General features: G+C 42.5%; 1 protein-coding gene across 1 annotated transcript in view; it reads right to left on the bottom strand.

Moving 5' to 3' along the window:
• Positions 1 to 1,109: 1,109 nt before the first annotated feature.
• The window catches only part of TBC1D9 (TBC1 domain family member 9), a 114,266-nt gene continuing 89,912 nt past the window's right edge, over positions 1,110 to 25,463 (bottom strand). Inside the window, exons 14-21 of the mRNA XM_042935431.1 lie at positions 18,293 to 18,391; positions 18,077 to 18,145; positions 13,484 to 13,724; positions 8,629 to 8,694; positions 7,738 to 7,824; positions 4,224 to 4,298; positions 4,027 to 4,130; positions 1,110 to 2,646 (exon numbers count right to left, since the gene is read on the bottom strand). Of these exons, the coding sequence (XP_042791365.1) occupies positions 1,924 to 2,646; positions 4,027 to 4,130; positions 4,224 to 4,298; positions 7,738 to 7,824; positions 8,629 to 8,694; positions 13,484 to 13,724; positions 18,077 to 18,145; positions 18,293 to 18,391 (1,464 nt within the window). The 3' untranslated portion in view covers positions 1,110 to 1,923. The remainder of the gene's footprint in view (positions 2,647 to 4,026; positions 4,131 to 4,223; positions 4,299 to 7,737; positions 7,825 to 8,628; positions 8,695 to 13,483; positions 13,725 to 18,076; positions 18,146 to 18,292; positions 18,392 to 25,463) is intronic.

Here is a 25,463-nt window from a genome sequence, read left to right as displayed (position 1 = left end):
ATGACCTCATGGTCCATGAGTGTGAGCCCCAGCGTTGGGTTCTGTGCTGACAGCTCAGAGCCTGGAGCTTGCTTAGGATTCCGCGTCTCCCGCTCTCTCTGTCCCTCCCCCACTCGCACTCTCTCTCTCTTTCAAAAATAAAATAAAAATATTAAAAAAAAAAAAGTCAAATCAAATCAATGACTAGCTACCCAACTAGATACATACCAAATGGTATTACAGTGTACTAATGAGAGATTTTCACCTTTTTATCACTTCCGCAGCATAAGTTAAATAATTAGGTAACTGATACACATTCACTTCTTTATTTTAAATACACCCATTCACATGCACACCACAACACACGGTCTTTTTTATCTGAAAATATTTGCCTCTAAGTGTTGGTTTACTTAGTCAAAATGGTTGCCTAAATATAATTCCCCCTGCAAAGTTGTCAAAAGAATAACGTTATTGCCTTAGGCAGGAACTCAAGCACTGAAATAAAAGCCGAATCTGAATATCTGATGTATTTTATTTGTTCACATTTGTCCTACTTGAGGTTAACACTACTTCATTTGACAGTTTAAAAATCATTCTGTAAACAAAATAAGAAACAGCAGCAACAGCTCAAAAAAAAAACCACAATGCATAATAAAGGAATGTGTCAAAAGGGACATTCTGAATCAGCAAAGAAAATGTGACCGCGATGATGAAGTCAACAATAAGGAGAAAAAACCTTCAACATCTGTAAAAGGCAAAACTATAAGAGTAATTAAAAAAAAAAAAAAAAAAAAAAAAAAGGAAGAATCCAAAGTGCAGGTGTGCTAGTTTTCATTTCCACATCCATTCAGGAAATAGATAGAGCATACTATTCTTTTAATAAAGTGACAAGTTCTGCTTTAAAACATTCAGGTACGTTATCTTGCAGATTTTGTTTTTTAGTTTACATGATCTCTACTTGACATCGATTTAACGGGAAAGATGGTCATAGAAGATACGTAGTTTAATTTCTTGAATCTATGCACAGTATAGCAATGGTAAAGTTTATCGGTTTTAGTTTTTGCTTTATTTGCAATGAGTAACAAGAAGCTGAAGATCCAGTATCAGAAGCATCAGTACTTTTACTCTTTAAAAAAAAAAAAAAAAAATCCTGAGCCCTCGGTTATCTTTGTTGTCATTTTCAGATTCTCTGTAACAAAAGACTGTTCATTTTCCCTGAATTCTGGCCAGCTGACTTAAATAATCACAACAGTTTTTTTAATGCAAAGTTGGTCTAGTATTGGTCCAAATTGATCAACTAGAAGTGTTATTCTGGCATCATGTGAAAATTCATAATTGTTTAGAGCCTCAAATATTTTCCCCTTGAAAGGAAACATCTGTTGAATATGATTTCTGAATAGAGGACTTTTATGAAATATATTTCAAATCTTAAAAAATATTTCTAATGCACCCTCCACCTAAAATGGTATAGGATTTACCCCCGCCAACAATGCCTTTTCCTTTTAGGAACATTTTTGTGTTTGTGGCATTTCATTTTCCTGACGGCTCTAGTTTTATCTAAAAAGCCCAAATACACAAAAGGTTGCTGCCTTATTTAGCGTTAAACAGCACTATTTTTTAACCATGTACACAGCTCAACAGCAAGATTAAGAAGTTAAAATACACACATATCACGGACAGATTAATCTTTTTTGGAATTCACTGAATTAACTGTATTCTGTTCAATCCCCTCCCCCAAGACAGTGTACTGTACCTACGTCGAGGTGTTTAAATATTTCTCCAACGGTTTTCATTGTAGTTTTCATTGTATTATATTATGAAAACACTAGGCTTCAAGCCGGGTACTAATAAATATTTAATTTAAAAGGAAGAAAGAAAGCCCAACACGGAACATTAAAAAAAAAACCCTCCCTCCCCTCCCGGTCCCCAGAGAAGGCGCAGGGGTCAGCCTGACATGGCGGAGATCTCATAGTCACTGGCCGAAGTGAGGGGCTTGCCCATCATCCGGATGTTTTTTGCACTGGTGATCCTGGCCATCATGCACACGGGCTTGTCAAAGTACTTCACCAGGGCCGGCTCAGTCAGGAGGGAGGCCAGGAACTGCTCGAAGGTGATGGCCCAGTCCCGGTCCAGGCTGGTGCTCCGGGGCAGGGCCGCCGTGCCCTGGCCGCTGCGCACCAGGACGGTGTCCTCCCCGATGTCCTCACAGTGCAACTTGTCCTCCTCGTGGGAGCCGGCGCTCAGCACCGAGTACGAGGACATGGAGCTGTCGTCCTTGGTGTCGTCATCGGAAATCAGCATGGAGGAGCAGGCCCCGTGGTCCCGGGGAGAGGAGTCCTCCAGCTTGACGTCCTCCAACTGCCCTCCCAGGGAGTGTTCCTCACCCTCCACCGCCAAGCCGGCCGGGAGGGGCTCAACGGCCTCCACCACGTAAGACTGGCCGGGCCCTTTCTTGGGGAAGAGCGCGCCCGGGATGGCCGCGTTGCAGGCGGGCCCGCTGCCCCCGCTCCCGCCCTCCTTGGCAGGCTGGGTGACAAAGAGCTTGCCGACTTCCCCGATCTCCAGGAGGAGGCTGGTCACCGCAGCCGTGGCGTGGTACAGCTCCTGCTCGTTGGGGTCTTCGCTGAACATGTTATACATGGTCTTGCACAGCTCAATAAACTGCCCCTGAAAAGCGATCGGGAAAAACACAGAGGATGGGACCATCTCGTTGGCAGCACAGAGGCAGGACTGAAGCGGACTGTGAAGCCATTTAATAACAGGGCTCCTGAAAGACTCTGAAAAGTCCTCTATGTAGAACCAACTGGCTACTGTTTAAAGTCTCTTCACTTGGGGTGCCTGGGTGGCTTAGTCGGTTACGTGCCAACTCTTGATTTCGGCTCAGGTCATCAACTCACTGTTCCTGAGTTCGAGCCCCGCATCGGGCTCTGCACTGACTGTGTGGAGCCTGCTTGGGATTCTCTCTTCTCTCTCTGCCCATCCCCCCCATCTCAAACCAAATAAATGAACCTGAAAAAATAAAGTCTCTTCACTCACGTTTGCATTCTTTTTAATTTGAAGAATTTCCAACACCCGTGAAAGTAGAAAGGATGAAATAATGAACCGTCACGTAGCTGGCACCCAGAGTCTAGAAGGATTGTCCTACGGTTAGCTGCTTCACCAACTCTTTTATCCTCTGTTCAAGTATTGTAAGTAAATCCCAGACCTCATCCCATGTCATGTCTACACTCTTCAGCGTGCAGCCCCAGGTTAGCTCAAATCCCCTCTCTCACATTTGCTGGTGTCGTGGGCAGGCGTGATGCCTTCTACTCCCCACCCACGTGATTCATCTGCTCTCCTGTTAGGAGACAACATTTCCATCCTGGGTTGTATTATTTATATTGTTTCCTCTGCCTCACTACAACTCAGCTTTTTAAGGAAAAAATGTGTCAGACATCTTTATAGCCGAGCACGGTCATTTGAAAACAGCATGAGCTTGTCTTCTGAGTATCTGAGAGTATTTTTAATAACTGAAATGAGAATGTGTGTACTCAAAGAACTGAGTATTTTGTGATTTGCATTTTCTCTGAGGGGGTGGGTCACCTCCTCACGACTGAACATATTTTTGATGCATGAAAACATGCACAGACTAGATCCAAACAGATCTTAATTGAATACCCCAAGTTACCATTATCTTTTAATTAATTAATTAATTTTATTTTTTAGTTTGAGAGAGAGAGAGAGAGAGAGAGAGGACATGCACAAGTGGGGGAGAGGGGCAGAGGGAAAGAGAGAGAGAGAGAGAGAGAGAAACAGAATCCCAAGTAGGCTCCACACTCAGTATGGAGCCTGACGTGGGGCTCGATCCCATGACCTCGGGATCATGACCTGAGCCGTGAGGCTCAACTGACTGAGCCACCCAGGCAAGGCATCCCCTTTTATTAATTCATTTTTTATTTTTTTATTGAGTTACCATTATCTTTCAGGGGTACGTAGTCTACATTTTTCTATGACTTGGAAAACATCTTCAAGGTTCAAAATGAAGAAACTGAAATGTTAGACACTTACCTGATTCAATTTGGGTAAATCCTTGGCATTCTTTGATTTGGATTTATTTTCCGGAGTCCAGAGTCTTAGATAATTGCGATTTTCTTGAGAATTTGCCCTCTTCCCTAAAACCCAAATGTCAGGAAGTAAGTGTTCAAAGGGCCAGAAACAAGTGTTCACCCAGCATGAGGCAAACATGCGGAAGAGGAGATGTATACCTCTGTCTGGCTGCAGACTCACTGTCACAAAGCCATCCTCCGCACCGTGTTTCCTCCTGCTATCCAGCCCCACCACTGCCAAGAAATGTGCGGAAGAAAGAAAAGTACAAGGTTATATAATACACCCACAGACTCAGCATTTGCAGTAGAAAACAGGAAAACCTTTAGGTATGGCTGCCCGATTTAGCAAAACAAAGAAAACCAAAGCCAAAACCCAGTAAACTGAGTTAAATCTGAATTTGAGATAGGTAAATAATATTCTGGTGTAAGTGAGTCCTAAATATCACATGGTACATACTTGTGCTAAACAAATGATGTTTCGCTAGTCTCGAATTCAGATTTTACTGCTGCTCCTTATCTTATCTGACAACCCTATTTCTCAGTAGTGGATTCCCCCAGAATTATTTTTCACAAACAGGGTTCAGTGTAGAACTAGGAATTTAAGAAACGATGTCGTGTAGTCTTCCCTTCTTAAAAAATGGTGGTGTTGGTCCAATGAATGATTTCCCTACCCTCTCTGTTATATCATCATCTTAACTTTGCATTCATGAGACTCGTTTTCTGCCGGGCTCTGCAAAAGATAAAGAACTCACTTTTTAAAAAAGAAAACCAAAAAATGTGATATGCTACAAAATTCCTTCACATTCGTAATATGGCATTTCAAAACTATGACTTGTTGCGGCTCCTGGGTGGCTCAGTCAGTTAAGCTTCCGACTCTTGATTTCGGCTCAGATCATGATCTCATGGTTCGTGGGGGTCGAGCCCTGCAATGTATTCTGCACTGACAGAGCAGAGCCTGTTTCGGATTCTCTCTCTCTCCCTCTCTCTTGCCTCTCCCCCACTCATTCTCTCTCTCTCTCTTCTTCAAAGTCAATAAATTAAAAAAAAATATATGACTTTCCAGGAAACCACTTTTAACTGTTTTCCTTTTTCTTCCAAAAACAGGACATTACAGGGCACATAAAGACTTCAAAAGGGAGACATATAAAACTCCCCCTCCCACTTCCCATTCAGTTTGTCAGCTGTCCAAATGCATTCCAGCACATCTTCAATCATCCAAAAGGTGGCTGGCTTGCCAGATATGCGACCTTCACTGAATTCAGCGTCAGGTTAATCTCGGCAGCTTTTAAGACAGAGTGAGAACAATGTACTATATGTCATTGAGAAATTCTTCTCCTCTTAATGTTGAAAATGACTTAGGAAACAAGTAGATATTCAAAAATATTTTAAAGTACGGTTAAGTTCATGCAACAGATATTGTACAGACATTTAAAAACCAGGCTTTCAGGGGGGCGCCTGGTTTCAGGGGGGCCCCTTCTACTGCAAGCAGAGCCTGGCGCCTGCTTCGGATTCTGTGTCTCCCTCTCTCTGCCCCCCACCCCCCTCAAAAATAAACATTAAAAAAAATTAAAAACAAATAAATAAAAACCAGGTTTTCACAGGATGTTTAATGACATCGTAGCATGCTCACGGGATTTTAAACAAAAAAAGTAGGATACAAAATTGTATAGGCAATTTGATCCCCGTTTTATATATATGCATATATTATCATAATTACATATGTTATACGAATAAACATTACAAAAGTATCCCAGGATACTGTTATCTTTGTATTACAAAATTTTAAGCTTTATCTTTAGCTTATTTTATATATATATATATATATATATTTTTTTTTTTTTTTTTTTTTTTTTTAAATTTCAACACAAAGCAATAGTGATTTGGGAGTTAGAAAAACACTTTTTTTTAAAGCAACTTTTAATGATTATTAAATCTTATTAGCATATGACCATTCCTGAAGCATTCTGAAATAAGTGAATCCTTTTCTGAAATGAGTGTTTACTAACAAAGATATGGCTAACATTTTGCAGCCAAAAAACTATTGCAAACAAAGTTAGGAATATTGTAAGATATGCTAAGGCACTATGCTAAAAAAGCCTGACTATGTCAGCTCATAAAATCCATACTATACCCAATATGCCAGCTATCATCTCCATTTTCCACAAAAGGAAACTGAGGCTCAGAGATGCCAGAACCTACCTGAGCTCACCTAGGTAACAATATACAGAGTGGCATTCTGTCCAAAGATCCTACCCTCAACTTGTATTGCCAATAGTAATAAGACTGGGTCTGGCTCACCCCTTTCTACTCAATCATACTAACGTTATTTGGTGACATATGGTGACCACACATATCGTGATGAGCACTGAGTAATGTATAGAATTGTTGAGTCATGTCACACAGCTGAAACTAATACAACACTGTAAGTTAAAAATTCCAGTTAAAAAAAAAAGCTGGTCTAAACTGTGCTTATTTTGGAATGATAAGATTTAAGAGGCAAAAGGACCCAGAAGCAGCCCATGTTTACTTTTGAACTTGGGTGAAGTCATGAAGCTGCAGTAATGATGAATGAGAAGGTAGAGAAGTCACTGCGATAGCTACTGAGAGATGTTGCCTAGATTCACACAAGACAGACACCGTCTGTGTATCTCATTGTATACAGTGAGTTGAACCATGTCTATGTAGACCTAATACCCATACCTACATGAAGCAGAAGTCAGCACGTTTTTTTTTTTCATAAAAGACTGGACAGTAAATATTTCACAGGTTTTGCAGCCCACACTGCCTCTGTCTCAACTACTCAGTTCTACCACCCATAGCATGAAAGTAGCCAGAGGCAATACATAAATGAATAGCTTGGCAGTGTTCCAATAAAACTTTATCTATAGGCACTCAAGTTTAAATTTCATATAATTTTCCTATATCATGAAATATCATTCTACTTTTGATTTCTTAAAATCCATTTAAAAATGTAAAACCCTTTCTTTTTTTTTTTTTTAAACTTTTTTTTATTTCGTTTTGAGACAGAGAGAGACAGAGCATGAACAGGGGAGGGGCAGAGAGAGAGGGAGACACAGAATTGGAAGCAGGCTCCAGGCTCTGAGCCATCAGCCCAGAGCCCAACGCGGGGCTCGAACTCACGGACCGCGAGATCGTGACCTGAGTTGAAGTGGAACGCTTAACCGACTGAGCCACCCGGGCGCCCCTGTAAAACCCTTTCTTAGTTTGCAGGCTGTACAAACAGACCCCGGGCCACATTTGGCCCCTGGGCTGAAGTTTACTGACACCTATTACAGAGCCTGTGTATCTCTTACATACAGATATAAGAACTCTTTCTGACATAAATGTCCTGATTCTGGATAGCAGAATAATAACAGGATGATGTTCTTAATGAGCCTGACTACAGTAGGGAAAGGGGAGCAAAATATATCGCTCTAGGGGTCATGTTTTCTCTAAGCCAGTGGGACACAGTGTGCATGCTCCCTTCAGTGGGCAAAGTACCCACTCCCTAGTTGTTGGCTGCTTGACTTCACAAATCTGAAAAGAAAGTAATGTATTAGGCAACTGAATTCATATACTTCTTTGACTGACTAGCTTTGAGGCAACTTTTTCTAGTAACAAGAGGGCTCTGTAGAAAAGAAATACTATACCTATGGGGAGGAAAGTCACTTACCATGTGTGCATTCTGGGGTGATGTCTTCAAAGAAGTATTGAGTTGCTTCAAAAGCAGAATCTGGCTCATCTTGATCAGAGGATGGCTCTAGAGAGGGGAGGAGAGGTCATTCTCATATTGGCGGGGCGGTGACTCAAGGACAGTGTGCTTTAATTGTTAAAGAAGTGACATGGGGGAGGACGAGGAGCTGGAGGTACCAAGGTGGAGAGGGGGCACATTACTGGGGGCCCTGAATGCCGACGGCCTCTATAGCCTCATGGGGGGTGTGGGGGGCTCACTCCATTTTTTCACTCCACCTTCCTTTTTAACAACCTCACACTGAAGTGTCCCTTTGCCTCTTCCTTTTTATGAGACTGTCCTAAATTCTGTGAAATGCTGCCTTACAAACCAAATTTTAGGAAACTGTATGCAATTAAAGATAATTCTCAAATCTACAATTTTACCCTATCTCTATCCTTAATGTCAATCCTTTTTTTTTTTTTTTTTTTTTTAGTGTTTGCTAGATATATCCATGCTATAGGCCAACCTTTTAAAACCTGAACTCAAAACCTCTCCATCTTGCCCACTTGTTTCTGTCAGTGTTAAAATGACTCCTTCTAAACTCAAAATCTCAGGTCCTATGTTCTCCTCTTTTGCGACCTTTGTATTTCGTGAGTTACCAAATGCTATTTGTTCTTTCTCTTGCAGATGTCTGCTCTTTTCTATTACAACTCATACCTCAGACAGGTAAATGACCATGGAATCAAGCACATACTGATGCAGGAACCTATGCAGGTAATTACTATTCGGTTCATGTTTAGTGACCAGTGAGTGATTTTGTATATCAAAAAAAGAACTTTCAAACCAGGTCATGGTCACAAATACATGGGCTCCTCTGTGTGGCTCACTTACCAGGCAAGACATGCATTTTGTACAGGAGTTTGAGTTTCTCTGTGAGGTCCCCATGGCATGCAGCACCTAGAATCATATAAATACAATGTGAAATGTATCATGTGTGGTAGTGATGCCTCTCAGCTTAGCATTCCCCTAAAAACTCTACTTTTTGCAAACTGAAATCAAGACATTAGGTGACAAAAGGTCTGGTCAGGACATATTTGGGTTAAGAGCTCTGGAACCCAGATGCCTGGGTTCAATTCCTTTGTACTTACTATTTGCCTTGGGAGAGTTAATTTGTCTGTACCTCAGTTTCCCCTGTATAATAATAAACACAAGATTCTACCAGTGGTCTTGACATCAGGATCAAACGAATGTGAGAATTAAATGTATTAACATGTACAAAACACTTAGAATAGTGCCTGGAACATAATAAATGTGTTATTCATAAGAAAACCCATTTAACTGGGTTTCAACACTCGAACAGAATTCAGAAATAATCTCGAAACATGCCTGAGATCGCTTCCAATTATTCATTGTAGAAATCCCCGTTAGTCGTTTTGGGGTTCTCCTAAATATTTCTTCAGTTTAATTCATCCTCATCTGTCTGCCATTATATCACCATCCCTTCAATCAAAAGAACCCTGTTACTTTTCTTTTAAAGTCTATACATATTGGAATCAGAAAATCCTTCACAAATATCTAGTCTTAGAGCAGCCAGTTGAAGATTAGTCAGCTTTGGGGAAAGAGGAATCGCAGAATCTGGGTTGCCAGAAACAGCAGGGGTGTCCACTAAATGCAGGCATCTCCCTTCACGCACTGACGAAAGACAGGGATCTAGCACCTGCTTGAACACTTTCAGAGACGGAGAGGTCATCACCACCAGATGCATTCCGTTCTGCAGATGTATTCTCTAACTACTGAAAGTCCTTCTGCAATTTTTGTTTTAGTCTCAGGATCCTTAACCTGCAATCTCAACTTCAGAAAGTCCACAAAGCCCATGAAATAGAAAATTTGTCTCTATGTGCACATGTCATTTTGAGGGGAAGAAAATGTCCAAAGTCCTTATTAGATCTCAAAGAGTCCATGACTCAAAAAAAGGTTTAGAACTGCTCTTCTTTCCCTTATTCTATTCGTTAAAGCCAAACAGAATAGGTCTGTTGCCTCAATACAACAACCTTCAGATTTTGAGGACAACTCACCTGTCTCCCTCAAGCTTATCTTTTCAAGGCAAGTTTATCACGCCCTCTCCAAATTTTTCCACTTTCTCATATAACATGATTTGTATAGCCTTCCCCATTTTTACTCACATCCACTTTATGTGTCAACTCATCAATCAATATCTCTCTGGACAGAGAGTCCCAGAAGACTCTTATCTACTTCAGAGAATAGTGGAGCTGTTTTTGACTTTTCCACTAATATGGCCTGAGTTTACATTCAATTTTTTTATACTCTTTCACTCTGGAGTTTCATATTGACCACGTGGTTAACTAAACTCCAAGATGTCTGCACACCAACTAATACTAATCATGAAAGTAATGACAGACAATTCTATCTCGTAAAATTATTGTGAGAAGAAAAGTGACACACACGTGGAAAGCAGTTAGCACGAGATTTAACACAAAGCAAATAATTAATAAATGTCTGTCATTAAACCCTTTTTAAGTCAGGCACTGTTCCAAGAATTCTATTCAAAGTCATTTTATCCTGACAGTTACTCATTTGCAAACGAAGGAAAAATCAGAGGTCAAATATCAAACCCAAAGTACCAGAGAACCCTCAGTTGAAACTGACTCATTAACCATCATATTTTGGGGGCAGTGTTCAGCCAGTTACCTAATCACTAACTTCTATATACTCCTTCCTACCTTTTCCATTTATAACAAGTTATCTGTCAAATGACCAGCTGCATCAGGACACGTATGACATATTTAGAGCCTGCCTTTCAGCAACATGATTGGAAAAGGAGATACAGTTCATTTGTGGCTTCTGATAGTAATCCCTTATTTCTAATTCCACATAGACCATCTGTTCATGAATTTCTAGAGGGAACTTCCTGGGGATTGATATCATCTTTTCCAGAATCCGTGTTTTAGTTTTTAAAAATTTTTTTCTTTAACGTTTATTTATTTTTGAGACAGAGAGAGACAGAGCATGAATGGGGGAGGGTCAGAGAGAGAGGGAGACACAGAATCTGAAACAGGCTCCAGGTTCTGAACTGTCAGCACAGAGCCCGACGCGGGGCTCGAACTCACGGACTGCAAGATCATGACCTGAGCCGAAGTCGGACGCCCAACCGACTAAGCCACCCAGGCGCCCCTGTTTTTTAGTTTTTAAAACCTGAACAGAATTTCTCTTTTCTGGTCTGCTTGTCTATCTCCATAATAATTGTCCCACAGAGTGACAACAGCTCTGAGCATTCTCCCAGTATCTGGAGCAAGGCATACTTTGCTCAAGAACTCAACTGCCTTTTGAGAACCCTAACTACTCTTTTTCAGTGTTTTCACTATCCTGGACTACAAGCCTCTCTTTCCTTTCTTGAAGATTTTGAAGAGTATTTTCCTTACTGGAGTCACCTGAACTTAAGTCAATTAAATACTTCTATTAAATTCTATCACTTTTCTAATGCAGCACTGGTTTCTTTTTCCTCCTCCTTAATCCTGTCCAAAGATAATTTTTATAAATCCCTTTTGGATTTGATGAAAGCCACCCATCTGGCAATAAGTAGTTACCTTGGGGCAGAAAAGATTAGGAGAGGGATAAAGGGGTCTTTAGCCTTGCCTGGATTGTTTCACTGTTTAAAAAAGCGGGATGTACTTATATGTTACTTGTGTAATTAAAAATTAATACCTCCTCCTTCCTAAGAACTATCCTGCTTGCTGTCCTCAGCATCAAGTAGCAAGAAAAGGATGAATCGTTGAGACAGACAGCCCTTCTCTGAATCCTGGGCCCAGCATGTACTAACTGTGTAGTTCAGTCCAATAACAGGTAAGTATTGACTCGCTAGAAACTAGTGTCCCAGCAAGTTATTTAACTTTTCTGAGCTTTCATGTCTTTAGCCAAAAAAGGGGCTAATAAGAGTAAGCACGTGGGTAATAAAGCATAATAGTAAGAGCACAAAGTGGGTCCCTGAAGTGCCTGGGTTCAAACTTCAATTTCGTAGTTGTGTGTCTTAGGCAAACTGAATGCATGTAAACATGAGCGCAGTGCCCGCAGCAGAGTAAATGCTGTATAAATGTCAGCTGTCATTAGTATCTCCTCAAAAGGCTACTGTTTGGATTTAGCGATAAAATACAAATTCTAAAGCATCTGAGTAGTGTCTGCACTAAAAAAAGGCTAGTTCTTTCATGTCCCCCTTCCCTTTTAAGCATATATGTGAGTGCTTTATACAAATAATTTTTTCCTTCCTAAGTGCACTTCATCTACACCCCTTTGTCTTTTTATATTTACTTATTTATTGTGAGAAAGAGAGAGAGTGTGAGCAGGAGAGGGGCAGAGAGAGAGGGAGAGAATCCTGAGCAGGATTTTTATTTTTTATTTATTTTTTATTGTTACTTCTTTATTGTGAGAAGGAGAGAGAGTGTGAGCAGGAGAGGGGCAGAGAGAGAGGGAGAGAATCCTGAGCAGGCTCTGTGCTGGCAGCACAGAGCCTGATGCTGGAATTCAGGAACTGTGAGATCATGACCAGAGCCAAAAGTTGGACGCTTAACTGACTGAGTCACCTAGGCGCCCCTCCCCTTTGCTTTTTTAAAAACCATCAGCTTCCTTCGGCCTTTAAGCCCTAGTCATTATTCTTAAAGATTTAGAGCACTTTTTGGAGTCATCATTGTCTCTGTGCCTGACCCCTTCATCTTTCCTAGGGCATGTCATTCTAAAGTACATGACCTGGGGATGGACGCCTAGGTGGCTCAGTCGGGTGAAGCCTCCAACTCTTGATTTACGCTCAGGTCATGATCTCATGGTTCTTAAGATCAAGCCCTGCATCAGGCTCTGTGCTCATAGCACAGAGCCTGCTTGGGATTCTCTCTCTCTCTTTGCCCCTCCCCTGCTCTCTCTCAAAATAAATAAATAAATAATTTTTTATACATCATAAAGTACCTGGCCCACAGTCACAGAGTGGCACAATGAGAATGAGCTTTTTTTTTTCCTTCTCCTTGTCTCATTCTGACCCACCGGCATAACACGTCCTACATCCACAACCTCAATGTCTGGTGGGCCAAGCTCTACTACCCTGTAGCCTTTCTGCTCCATCATGAAGGGAGCAAGAGTTCTAATGGACATAGGGCAGTCCTGATAACACAGAATAACGGTCAGGCAGTGAGGCTGACGGGCAGAAACCACGTGCTGCTTGTGAGGTGTGGGTGTGCTTTCTCAGGACAGCCGGTCCTTCCTCCAGGCCAGATGGAGAGAAAAGACCTCCATTTAGACCGCAGAACTGCTGCGGTTTCTTCAGCCCTTTATTAAAAACATCACGAAAGGTTTTTATAACATTTTGCGATACGTAATATAAATATACTTTGTGTCAAAGAAGAACAATCCACTCAAATATTCTTGTAAAGGTATCATGGCCTGTGGTTTCAGTGTGTAAGTTGGCATTTTATTGTCTTGCACATTCTCCGATAATGTATTTTAACTTGTGCTGAGGACTAACTAGTGTCGAATGCTTTAATCATATAGTATATCCGTTCATTTAAACGAATTTTACCATCAGTTTGCAAACCTTAAAATGAGACGCTCTACCCTCTAAACGGAACCGTTGGAGGCAGTGCAGGGCTGTGGCCCGGAGGGCAGCACTGAGGACCACCAGGAACGGGGGTGGCTGTTGCTGCCCCGTCATCCCTTCCCAATTCATGAAGTAACATCCCATGCTTACTTAGGCCAGAGACAAACTCTCGGAAGTTAATCAGAGAATCTCCATTTTCATCCAACAACTGGAAGAGGCGGGAGGCCAATACTTCAGAGTGAGTTCCGCAGGCCCAGGGAAAGAGAAGAGCAAACATCCCCTTGAACTGCTCAAAGTCAATGCGATACTGTTCCAGGTAAGGCAGGCTGGGGTCGTGCCGGTCCAGAGCATTGCTGCTCCCACCCCAGTAGCAGCTGGTTAGATGCTCTGCCTGAAAAGTTAAAGAAAAAAAGAGGATTACTGGGGATGCGATCCCATGGCAGGTACCGGGAAGGAAAAGTCCCGCCTCACGTTTGCAAAAAGCCTTTTCCATCCACCTGTGCGTGTCTCCTGGGGCAGGAGCTCTGGTCTTAGGGCTCCCTGTCTTCTCGTTCTACACCCATCTCCACTGGACCACCCCCACCAACTCCATGGCAACCACCTCTGCAGGTTACATCCAGCATGAAAGGTCCAGCTCAGTTACCGGAGGTAGGTGAAAAAAGGGACCCCCCCCCCCCCACATCCCCTGCCTCTACCCCTACTCGTTTTCCCTTTACACACTGACACGTTTAAGAAAAAAAACCCATAAAAATAAACAAAAAATTTATTTAAAAAAATTAAATGAAAGGATCTGTAATTTAGGCAATCTGACCAGCTTGTTTTCTAGGTGAGGATGAGAAAGCCCAGAGGCTGAGGGGCTCTCACGAGGTCATCATCAACTGCGTACTCAGGGCAGAAGCATCATGACATTTGGGGTTTCTGAATTCCTAGTTTAGTGTCCCAAAGACCCCTTTCCTCTTGGTTACTGAAATTACATAAATATCATAGTCACAGTATTCAAGCTACAAATGTGTGGTTTTCTTATTTCACGCATCTGAAAATAGCTCTAGGAAAATTCTGAGTAGGAACCACTATGGTGAGGAGAATAGAGATCTGGAAACAACAAAAAGCTTCCTGTTTCTGTCCTTGGAAACAAGGCAGCCTCTGATTCATGAAGTCATATTGATCCTGGTAGATATGTGCACCCATTCTAGGAAGACCACAAAGATAAAACTTGTAATAGAAAGGCCCAGAAGGACACCCTTCCCCCAGACATTTACAGTTAGCTCTGGATGGTAAATGGGGGAGATGGGAGGGGCGTGAAAAGGAGGACTTTATTTTTACTTTATTCCCCATTGTACTGTCTGAGTGTCTCACTACAGTAATGTATAAATATTGCAGTAGAAAAAGAGCACTTTCGAAACAGATCTTTCCCCTAGCTTAGGAGCTGTGTAAGGGGGGAGTCAGTAGTGGGTATAGTAGTAGTTTTGCTCTTAGAAAGGAACAAAGCCCAAATGTCTTGATCACAATTGTTTACTGGGAATCACACCGAACAAACTAAAAGAGAGGAGTGGGGGTAGGCAAGAGAGGGGGAGGAAGAGGTGGAGTGCAGAACCAAAGGCAGGTTTTTGCAATGCAGCCTTGGGAGAATAAAGGAAGTGGGTCAGAGTTCACGGGGGGTTTGGGAATGCATTCCAGGGCTGTAGTAGTAAGGTCAGAGTGGGGGGATGTTCAAGGCAGGCAGGCGGGGCTGAGGTCAGAGAGCCTGCAAGGATCAAGCCCTAAAGTGATGCCAGCAGCCCTCAGTGGGTGGGATGGCACTGGTAATACATCCCTGGGAGGGGTCCTCTTCGCCTGAGCTACTTCCTGGATAAAGCTTGCCTCAGGCATTTCCTCCTAACTAAAGCTTGCAAATTACTCTGGAACCAGGCTGGAAGGTGAGTCCAGGCACTTTGACAGTGCTCACAAACATCAGGAAAAGACAAGCCAGTTCCTTGATAGCCCCCACACTCCATCATGGGGGGACTAGGGGCCTAGACATCCAAAAAGGACCAAAGGAATAATTTAGAGACTTCAAGAGAAATTAGGGCAATGGGGCCCTGAACTACATTTGCCATCAAATGTGCCTCAAGGTGGCAGCCTTTCACCCTTTTCCTCCAAGTTTTTGTTTTAATTTGAGTATCGTTGACACACAATGTTACGTTAGTTTCAGGTATAGGACTTAGTAGTTTGCCAAGTTTATAAGCTCCTCCAGAGGGGATGCATCTTTCCTTTGTATATGCAGGAACCCCTCCCCACCCCCTGCTCCCCAAAATTGGCTTTTTAAAGGCCTAAGAAGTCTGGCAAGGTGTCTGACATAGTAATGCCTCAATGTTCATTCAAATGATTTAAAGCCAATGAAAGGGTTAAGAAGACTCAAAAAAAGAGAGTCCATAATGAAGTTTTTATCTTGGGTTCTACGGTATCTCCCGAGGCTCCTTCTGACCCCTGACACCGAGTCTCAGGTTCTTTCTTGGGGTGCATGGTAGATTGGGGGAGTTCCTGTTTGTCAACACAGCCTCAGGGTAGGGCTTTGGAGTAAAGAAGAGTCTGCTTTGTTCAGGTGCGAATGACACAACCGGTACAGACGTGCCCAGGCTTCGGCAGTTTCTGGGTCCGGGACTTCCGCACAACCAGCTCTGGCCCTCCTTTCCCTGGTGTCCCCCCAAAGCAGCCTCCTCTTTCTAACGTCAGTGCCCTTCCTGCTATCTGTTCAGGGTCTTGCTGCCTCTGGCTGCTACTCCCACTTCTGCTCGGTTACCCCAAATCTTACCCGCCACCCTGTAAAGCGGATTTCTTCTGGTCTTCAGCATCTCTTCAAAATCTGATCTTAATTGGATCATTGTATCTTTGGTTTTGATCCAAGTTGGATCACTGTATTTTTCCTTTATGAAACCAAGAGGGGCCCTTTTCGTATGAATAACCAACTTACACTGAGCAGTTAGTTATGGCGTATGAATAAAATATGAATGGGCTGGCATACTATAAAGACCTCAGCATCAAGTGCAGAATAGAGGCTGGTGGGGGGGGTGATGTCCACTCTGCTGGTCATGCTGCTGGGATACACGAAGGGCCTGATTAACCAGCTATGGACCACTGACCACTAACTTACCCATGTATTCAATACACATGTTTAGAGCACCTGCCAGGGACAGACACTATAGTAGGCACCAGTAAAACAAACAAACAGAAAATAATGGTGGTGCTCTTTAGTAGCTAACAAGCAAGTGGGGATATTAGTGAAAACATTCCCAGCTACCACATCCTCTGATTCTAAGATCTGTTAGTATTCAACCCAGACCTTTGTCCCTTAATGCTTCCTGCTGTACTATGTTTGCAGTTCTCCAAATAGTCATGTTATTTCTGGCAATAAAAGGGGAATATACAAGAAGCTACCCAATTAGAGATCAGGATAAAGTTGGTATCAGCATAAAAGACATCTTTTCAAAGTTTCTCCAAAGTGGCCACATTTTTACCTATGAGGTTGATAACGATGGTTAAAAGTATTTTTTCTAGAAGAAAAAAATTCTACATTGCTTTATTTACTAATAAAATGTCTTCTTATTCAGGATCAAGATTGGTATGGGCTGAATTATGGAATGAAAATCACAGAACTTTAACCAATTAGGCTTTTCCTTACGCATATGAACAGCTTTATTCCTATTCTGGCTACATATCTCTTTTTCAGTGTGTTTTAACATAGCTTAATACAGGAAAGCTCTGAGGGTGCTTTAATACAGCTTCTTATAAGACATTATAATGTACAATAATTTCAGGGAGACTTTAAATTCAACTGCCATCATTCCAATGAGTGTTATAAAGTAATACCGTATTTTGTTAGGACCAAGGAACTAGCTAAAATATATATGGAGTGGAACAGCGCTAAAACATCAGCTTAAGTCAGTTAAGAGAAAATGCTTATTTTTCATATGAAGCACTCCATTTTTTAAAAAAGTGTTTATTTTTGAGAGAGAGAGAGGAGAGAGCATGCATGCCCAGGAGGGGGGCAGAGAGAGAGGGTGACAGAGGATCTGAAGCAGGCTCCGCGCTGACAGCAGCGAGCCTGACATGGGGCTTGAAAACACAAACTGTGAGATCATGACCTGAGCTGAAGTGGGATCAACCGACTGAGCCACCCAGGTGCCCCGAAGCACTCCATTTTTATACTCTCAGCTCTATCTTCATATTTATGCATGTCGACATTCATGCTGTCCCTTAACAATTTAACAGAAATGGGGCGCCTGGGTAGATCAGTCAGTTAAGTGCCCAGCTGTGGCTCAGGTCATAATCTCACAGTTCGTGGGTTCGAGCCCCGCATCAGGCTCTCTTGCTGTCAGCACAGAGCCTGCTTCAGATCCTCTGTCCCCCTCTCTCTCTGCCCCTCCTCTGCTTGTGCTCTCTCTCTCAAAATAAATAAATATTAAAAAAAAAATCTAGAACTAATTGAATCATTACAGTGAACTCTTTTATTCCCCTGGATGTACATGCATTTAACTTTAAAACTCACCTTGAGGGGCATGTGGGTGGCTCAGTCAGTTAAATATCCGACTTCGGCTCAGGTCATGATCTCACGGTTCATGGTTCTGAGCTGTCAGCAAAGCCTGGAGCCTGCTTTGGATTCTGTGTCTCCATCTCTCTCTCTGCCCTTCCCCCGCTCTCATTCTGTTTCTCTCTCTCTCTTTCTCTCTCTCAAAAGTAAATAGACATTAATAAAAAAGAACTCACCTTGAAAAGAGCATAAAGTTCTTCTAGCTCATCAATGGTAAAGGAAGTTTCTGTCACAATTGTTCGGACCTTTAAGAAGGTAGACACAATTAATTTCACAATCTCAAAGATGTTATAGTGGGAAAGTCCCTGATTTTCTTCTTTTAAATCATCTCAGTCTGTAAAGCAGGAATTTATGGAGAAAGAAGGCCATCCACTATTTTTCAAAGGACTTACCACATTCCGTTTCGTAGTATCCTCCAGTGTCTGGATCACCTTTAGTCTCTGTTTGAATCTCATCTGCTCAATCAAGTCTGCCCGGATGGTTCCAAATTTCTGGAAAGGAGCAATATTGGTGTTTCTGAGAAATCTGCTAAAGCACACAGTCTGCAAGATTTATGGAGACACAATCCTGATACATAGAAGAGACTGAATTTATCATTTTACCTTATGTTTGGGTTTTACTTATTATACCTATCGCCTACTGCCCCCCCCTCCACTTACTATGAGAGCAGAGACTGTGTCCACTGGAGTGGAGGACAGTGCTGATTTAGTAAATGTTCAACAAATATTTGCTGAATACATCGAATTCTCATGCTAATACCAGGAAGGAAGTGCTCTTCTCCCCATTTCAGACACAAGGAAACAGAAGTTTAACAAAAACACTAACTTGCCCAAGCCCACAGAGCTGGTAAAGCATTCATTGCAAAGTACAGGCTACAGACAGATAACTGGATTGGGGCGCCTGGGTGGCTCAGTTGGTTGAGCGTCCGACTTCGGCTCAGGTCATAATCTCACAGTTTGTGAGTTCGAGCCCGGCATCGGGCTCTGTGCTGACAGCTCAGGGCCTGGAGCCTGTTTCAGATTCTGTGTCTCCTCTCTCTGCCCCTCCCCAACTTGTGCTCAGTCTCTCTCTCTTTCAAAAATAAATAAAAACACTAAAAAAAACATTAAAAAAAGAAAGACAAAGAACTGGATTTACTTCAAATTGAGCCAAAATATATATGTCTTTGATTCACAACAGTGAAAAAACATTAGTTGTAAGACAGAAGAAAACTAAATTTTATTGAACCTACAATTGTGTCATTGGCTCCTTATCATGACTTTGTGAGTTGGCACCATTACTTCCGTTTTACAGATGGGAAAATCAAGATTCAGAGAGGTTAAATAAGTGACTCAGAGTTCCACAGGTGCTGAGCTGCAAGTCTGAGGCCCAGACACCAGCTCCATAACTCCACCACCCACCATTCTATCCAACAAGAAGTTCTCTCCCGTCTTTGGGTAGATCAGAGCATAGATTTTGGAGGTAGACAAAATTTTATTCAAATTCATGTTCTTTGCCGTTGCGACTCTATGCAATTCAGTTGAGTCTCCTGAACCTCAGTTTATTTCTCTGTAAATGAGACACCAAAACTGTCCTTGTAGAACTGTGGTTAGAACAAGATAGATGTATTAATATAAAGTACTGACAGTAGTCACTAATATTAAACATTGGCTTGATAATCTTTGCAGATTGCTAAAGAAAGAGTTATTTCCTAGCCTGACCTTCAAGAAGCCCTGTATGTTTATACTGAATTAACATCTGTTCCTCAACTAGAAATGGATCCTGCTGTTTGCTAGGCAGGACCCTCCCTCGGCCAGGCCTCTGGGACTGGTAACAGACAGAACACAGTGGAAACACAATGACCCTTCCATCTGAAGCAAACAGTCGCAACCTAAAAGGAAACCATGGACTCTAAGTTCCTGCCTGGAGGATGTCTAAATGAAAATGAGCAATGAGAATGACTGAGTCCCTCTCTCTCTCCCCTAATCCCCTTTCTCCCACCTTTTGCAGGGGCTCTGACAGAATGAAATACTAAATATAGGGCAAACTAAAAAGGTGGCTCGGTACATCCCGGAGCCAACATTTTCCATTATCCAAAACAAGGGCAAAGTCTGGGTGTAACACTTCTTCCCAGGCATTGCACATTTCAGTTCCATGAAAAGAACTAATTCACTAATGTAACGACAATACTTTTTCTAACAAATAGAATTTAGTGATGCGAGTGAGGGAGCCTAAGATTATTTTAATTTTCTAAAACCTACCCTTCCTTAAACAATAAACAAAATTATCCATCTCATTTACATCTCTTCTCCAACTCAATTTTTATCTGAATGTTTCTGTGAGCTGTTTCTAATTTTCCAACCTAATCTCTGATGTCTTTAGGAGCTGAGAGGCATTTTCAATGCAGGCACAGCATCCTCTTTTTGCTTCTTTGCCCCACTCCCCTGGCCTTGCTGATACCAGCTAAGAACTAGGTATTCGGCCCTTCATTTCATACCACTTCACCCCTCCTGCGTTCCAGTTCTCACCACACAGACTTGAGACAAGGAGAACAGCTCGGGAAAAGGAATGATGTGGAGACCAGTTTGTCTCAAGTTCCCAGTGCGTGTTCTCTGGCCTCTCCCACCCCCCACCATCATTCCTGAGTGAACAAGAGCTCCCTTCCCCATGCTGAGCAGCCTCCTGTGATTCTCTCATCCCCTGTGTTGCTGGGAAGACAGGGACGATGGAGAACAAATAACAGATTTTACAGAGAGACCACAAGGGCCAGGCTCCATCAAGTTCAGAAGGCTCCTCCTTTCTAAATCCTCCAGAGAGGACTAGAAATATTTAAATGCTGAGGCTTAAAAAAAAAAGGGGGGGGGGCAACATAAAACAGTTTAGGCCTTAAGTCCTAAGTAAGGGATGGGATGATCTGAACGAATCTGCCTATCACAAGGAAACTTATTGAAACAAAAAGAAGGCATCGTTTCTAAAATCCAAACTCTACAGCGTCTGTTTTTCAGTAAGGGTATCCCATTGACATTATGCTCAAAAGTGCCCTTTAAATGTTTCTTATTTTCTGGGGTACTCATTTTCCTGGGATAGAGAATGGGGCTCACTCCTGTTAGCCAGAGGACTGAGCACGATTCACACCTGCGGGTCCTTTCTGTGGTCAGAAATCTCCCCAAATCTCCAAACGCCTAAGGTGGTGCCTTGGAAGAGTGGGTTGGGGGAGAAAAGAGAAACTGATGGGATGTGAGTGAGTCTCTGGACTTTGAAAAAGTAGCAGAAAGTTGTGGGGGGCTGAGACCAAGGGCTGGGTGAGAGATTTCTCAAACTGCTTAAGGAATACTTCCCCCAGATTCTGCCCTGCTCTCTGCCATGACCGCATCTGTCTGTCCCGGGTGCTCACGTGTTGGGTGGGGCGGAGGTGTTCCCGTGGAGGAAAGAGGAGGGTGAGGAGGAAGAAAAGAAGGAACCAGGACACGAAGTCAGTGTGAACAGTTTGCTTGTTGGTGTCCTATGTTTGCTGAATGAGTGTCTCTCCAGGGGTCCTCTGATCATTAAAGAAGTCTCTATTCATGACAAGATTAATATCCATGCAACACTTTCCTAACTCTTGTCAGAAAGCAGGCCCATGTTTTATAACCAAATTTGTGTTCCTCACAAAGTTTTAAAGTTTTGCCTAGCATAAAGGTCTAGAAAAGCCATTGTCACATGAGGAAAATGTTTACAAAATAATATTTCAGTCAGCTTCAATGTAAAATATCCCATGTGAACTAATTATTAGCTGTAGTTTGAACATGCTAATTAAAACATAAGAAATGGTGAGTAGCAGTAGAGATAAACAGATATGAGATCTGAATCTCAGCTCCAACATACTGGGAAACCTTGGACAGGTTACTTAACCTCTCTGAGTTCTATGATTTGTAAAAGGGGCATAAAAATACAACCTGATTCTCAGGCTGGTGATCACTAATTCTCATAGGGCATGGAAAAGTGAAAGCACAATGCCCTGTATCATTATATATTTACCTAGAATTTATTTTAAAAGTTGCAGAAATTATAAAGAGGCAGCCATTGGGTTGGAAGGCTCATGGCATGTATCGTTTGGCCTAGAGTGTATTTTGAAAATGAGGACAATTCAAATAAAATCAAGACCTCCAAGTTCTCTTGAACAATCAAAAGGTCTGGCAACAATGGTTCCTCATCTCCAGTGGCAAAGAGGCTGGCTCGCCACCAAGAGGGACCTTACCATCCAGTGCCCCCAGGCCACGTTTCCCCACTCCTTCACCCCCTCCCACTCGGTGTCTGTCTCACATGCAGTCATGTGTGCTTGTCACCCACTCTAGAGCATCTTCTTTAAAAATACACTGTTGGGGCACCTGGGTGGCTCACTCGGCCAAGCACCCGACTTTGGCTCCGGTCATGATCTGATTTGTGAGTTTGAGCCCAGCATCGGGGCTCTACACGGACAGTGTGGAGCTTGCCTGGGATTCTCTCTCTTTCTGCCCCTCCCCCACTCACTCTTGTGCTCTCACTCCCTCACTCCAAAGAAATAAATACATTTAAAAAAATAAAAATACACCATTATTCTAAAGTTTGGCCTCTATACAGGAGACATGCTTTGGACAGCTTGATATTACAGAAAGCATACAGTTTCATAGTCAGATATGGATGCCAGTCTCAAATTCCACAGAGGTTTCATGAAACCTGATGTCCCTCAGCTTCTTTATCAGCAAAATAAGGGAAAATAATTCCTGCCTCTTTGGGTTGTAGTACGGTAGCTGTTATTACCAATAGTAATGTTGGCAAAAGGAGGAAAAGAGCACATGTCTAAAGATCAGGCAAAATGTCCTAACGTTATATGTAACTAAGGTACCACTAACAACTGGTGATCACTAATTGAGAGGTCTGCATTACTTTTTGGAGGAATGAACAACTTTTTAAAAATTAAACTTGGAATTAAAAGCTGTAGATTAGCAAAAAATGTCAAGCCCCAACTGCCTTCCTATTAGAGATACATAATCAAGGGTTTACAAGTGAGATAATATCCTGTCTAGAGTTTGCCTGAAAATACTCCAAGAAAAAAAAAAAAGTGACTTAGATGAAAGAGATCAGAAAAATGTTGATAATTGTTGGGACTGGGTGATGAGTTAACGGAAATGCATCAGGTTATCCTCTGAGTTTCTACTGTGCTTGAAAATATCTATACATTAAAGATCAAGAAAGAAAAACATTCACACCAGTTGTTGATAACGTATCGCCAAGGCCGAGCATGATGCCTGGCAAAAGATAGGCACTTATAACATCATTTTTTAATGTTTATTTATTTTTGAGAGAGAGAGGTCGAGAGAGAGAGAGAGGTCGAGAGAGACAGACCATGAATGGGGTAATGCTGTCAGCACAGAGCCTGACGTGGGGCTTATACTCACCAACTGCGAGATCATGACCTGAGCTGAAGTTGGACTCTTAACTGACTGAGCCACCCAGGCACCCATAACATCTTTAAAGATTTTTTTCAATAAATGGAGGGGCGCCTGGGTGGCTCAGTCAGTTAAGCGGTCAACTTCGGCTCAGGTCATGATCTCGTGGTCCGTGAGTTCTAGCCCCGCGTCGGGCTCTGTGCTGACAGCTCAGAGCCTGGAGCCTGCTTTGGATTCTGTGTCTCCCTCTCTCTGACCCTCCCCTGTTCATGTTCTGTCTCTCCCTGTCTCAAAAATAAATAAACGTTTAAAAAATAAATAAATAAATGGATAAATGGCGTTTCTTGTATCTCCTGGGTCTTCCCTCACTGACACAACTGTAGTATCTTCTTTGCTAGTCTATTCCTTCAGCTCTCCCCAGTGCAATTTATTGCATAGGGAGCAGAAATAATGTACTTAAAGAAAAACTCCCCTCAGCTTCCAAGGTGCTGTTGAGTGCCTTGCAAATCAATCAGTGGTTTCAAGACTCCCCGCGAACCAGTCTCTACTGGACCACTGACCTCATGTTCACCAGTATATTTACAATTCCATCTCCATTCTATCCAGACTAACCCACTGGCCCAGGCTTTAATGCTAGGGAGTCACTTTCTAGCTGTGTGGCTTGGAAAACCTAGTTCAACCTCTCTCAACTTACAATTTCACCTTAAAATGGGTTAACTGGTACCTGGTGGGTTTGTCTATGAAGTATTCGGCATCCTGCCTCACACAGGGCAGGCTCTCAGTGAATGGTACCTTTTGTGGTCATCAGCAATAAGCCCAACACATAACTGCCTATCCCGTGCAAACTTCTCCCTGTGTTTTAGTAGCCACATCCTTTTCTTTCCTTCTTTCCTTCTTTCTTTCTTACTTTCCTTTCTTCCTTTTCTTTCTTTCTTTCTTTCTTTCTTTCTTTCTTTCTTTCTTTCTTTCTTTCTTTCTTTCTTTCTCCTTCCTTCCCTCTCTCTCTCTTTCTCTCTCTCTCTCTCTTTCTATATTTATTTATTGATTTTGGAGACAGCACAAGAAGGGGAGGGGCAGAGAGAGGGGGACAGAGGATGGGAAGTAGGCTCTGCGCTGACAGCGTGACAGCACAGAGCCCGATGTGGCGCTCGAACTCACAAACCTCGAGATCATGACCTAAGCCGAAGTCGGATGCTCAACCAACTGAGCCACCCAGGTGCCCCTAGCCACATCCTTTTCTATTAGCTAGCTTTTCTCAGATTAAACCTACCGGGTTGGGTCACACTGAACATGAAGAAGCTCTGTGGTGGTCGTGCGCCTGCCGTAAGGTCCTGTATTCGTGTGCCCCTGTGCTTTCGAGGAGGGACATCTTGGTCTACGAATAAAACCTGAAGGCTAGGGCTTTGTCTTTTACTTCTGTGTAACCTTGCAAAACTGCAGAGCCTCACACACAGGGCCCACCCAGAAGAAAAGTGTCTACACAGTTCCTTCAGGGAGGGTCTTGGGAGAACTTATAATGAACAAGAATTTCTCCATGAGGTATTTATGAATAAAGTTATCATCTCCACTCATCAGGAGAAATTTCAACAATATCAAACCAACCTCCAGCAACCTGGATGAGGCCTTGATGGAATCTCAAAGCTGAAGGTACTTTCAGTATTCCTCCTACCCTTCCATTTTACTGGCTAATTATCCTGAAGCACAGAGATAAATGTGTCGCATGCCTTAGAAAACTGGTGTCCTGCCTGAGTTCAAACCAGGTTATAACCAGCTTCTGAGACTAGTGGCCCCATTCTGCATCTAGGGCAGTGATGCTCAGCCCTCCCCGGGCACTGGAACCCTCTGGGCGACTTTCAAAAAATACTTAGTTTGTAGGCCTCATGACAGAGATACAGATTTAACTGGTCTGGGTTGGAGCCTGGGAATTTACGTTTTTAAAAGCTTGACATGGAAAAAAGTTGTAAGGGGTTTTAACGCACAGGTAAGATTGAGAACCACCAATCTAATGGTTAGGAGGGCAAAGAGGAGATGGGCAAGAGTTTGTGGTGGTCTCTTTAGGCTGATTTGTAAGGCACTGGGGAGCTATTGGAAACTTATGAGCGGTGCAGTGACATGAAAAACGAAAAACAAAAAACCAGTCATTATGCATCAGAAGACCAGGTAATACAGGCATTGG

Source organism: Panthera leo, chromosome B1, assembly GCF_018350215.1.
Source record: "Panthera leo isolate Ple1 chromosome B1, P.leo_Ple1_pat1.1, whole genome shotgun sequence".
NCBI classification, from domain to species: domain Eukaryota; kingdom Metazoa; phylum Chordata; class Mammalia; order Carnivora; family Felidae; genus Panthera; species Panthera leo.
Note: the sequence above shows the minus strand (reverse complement) of the source record. Positions and strands in the feature narration are given on the sequence as shown.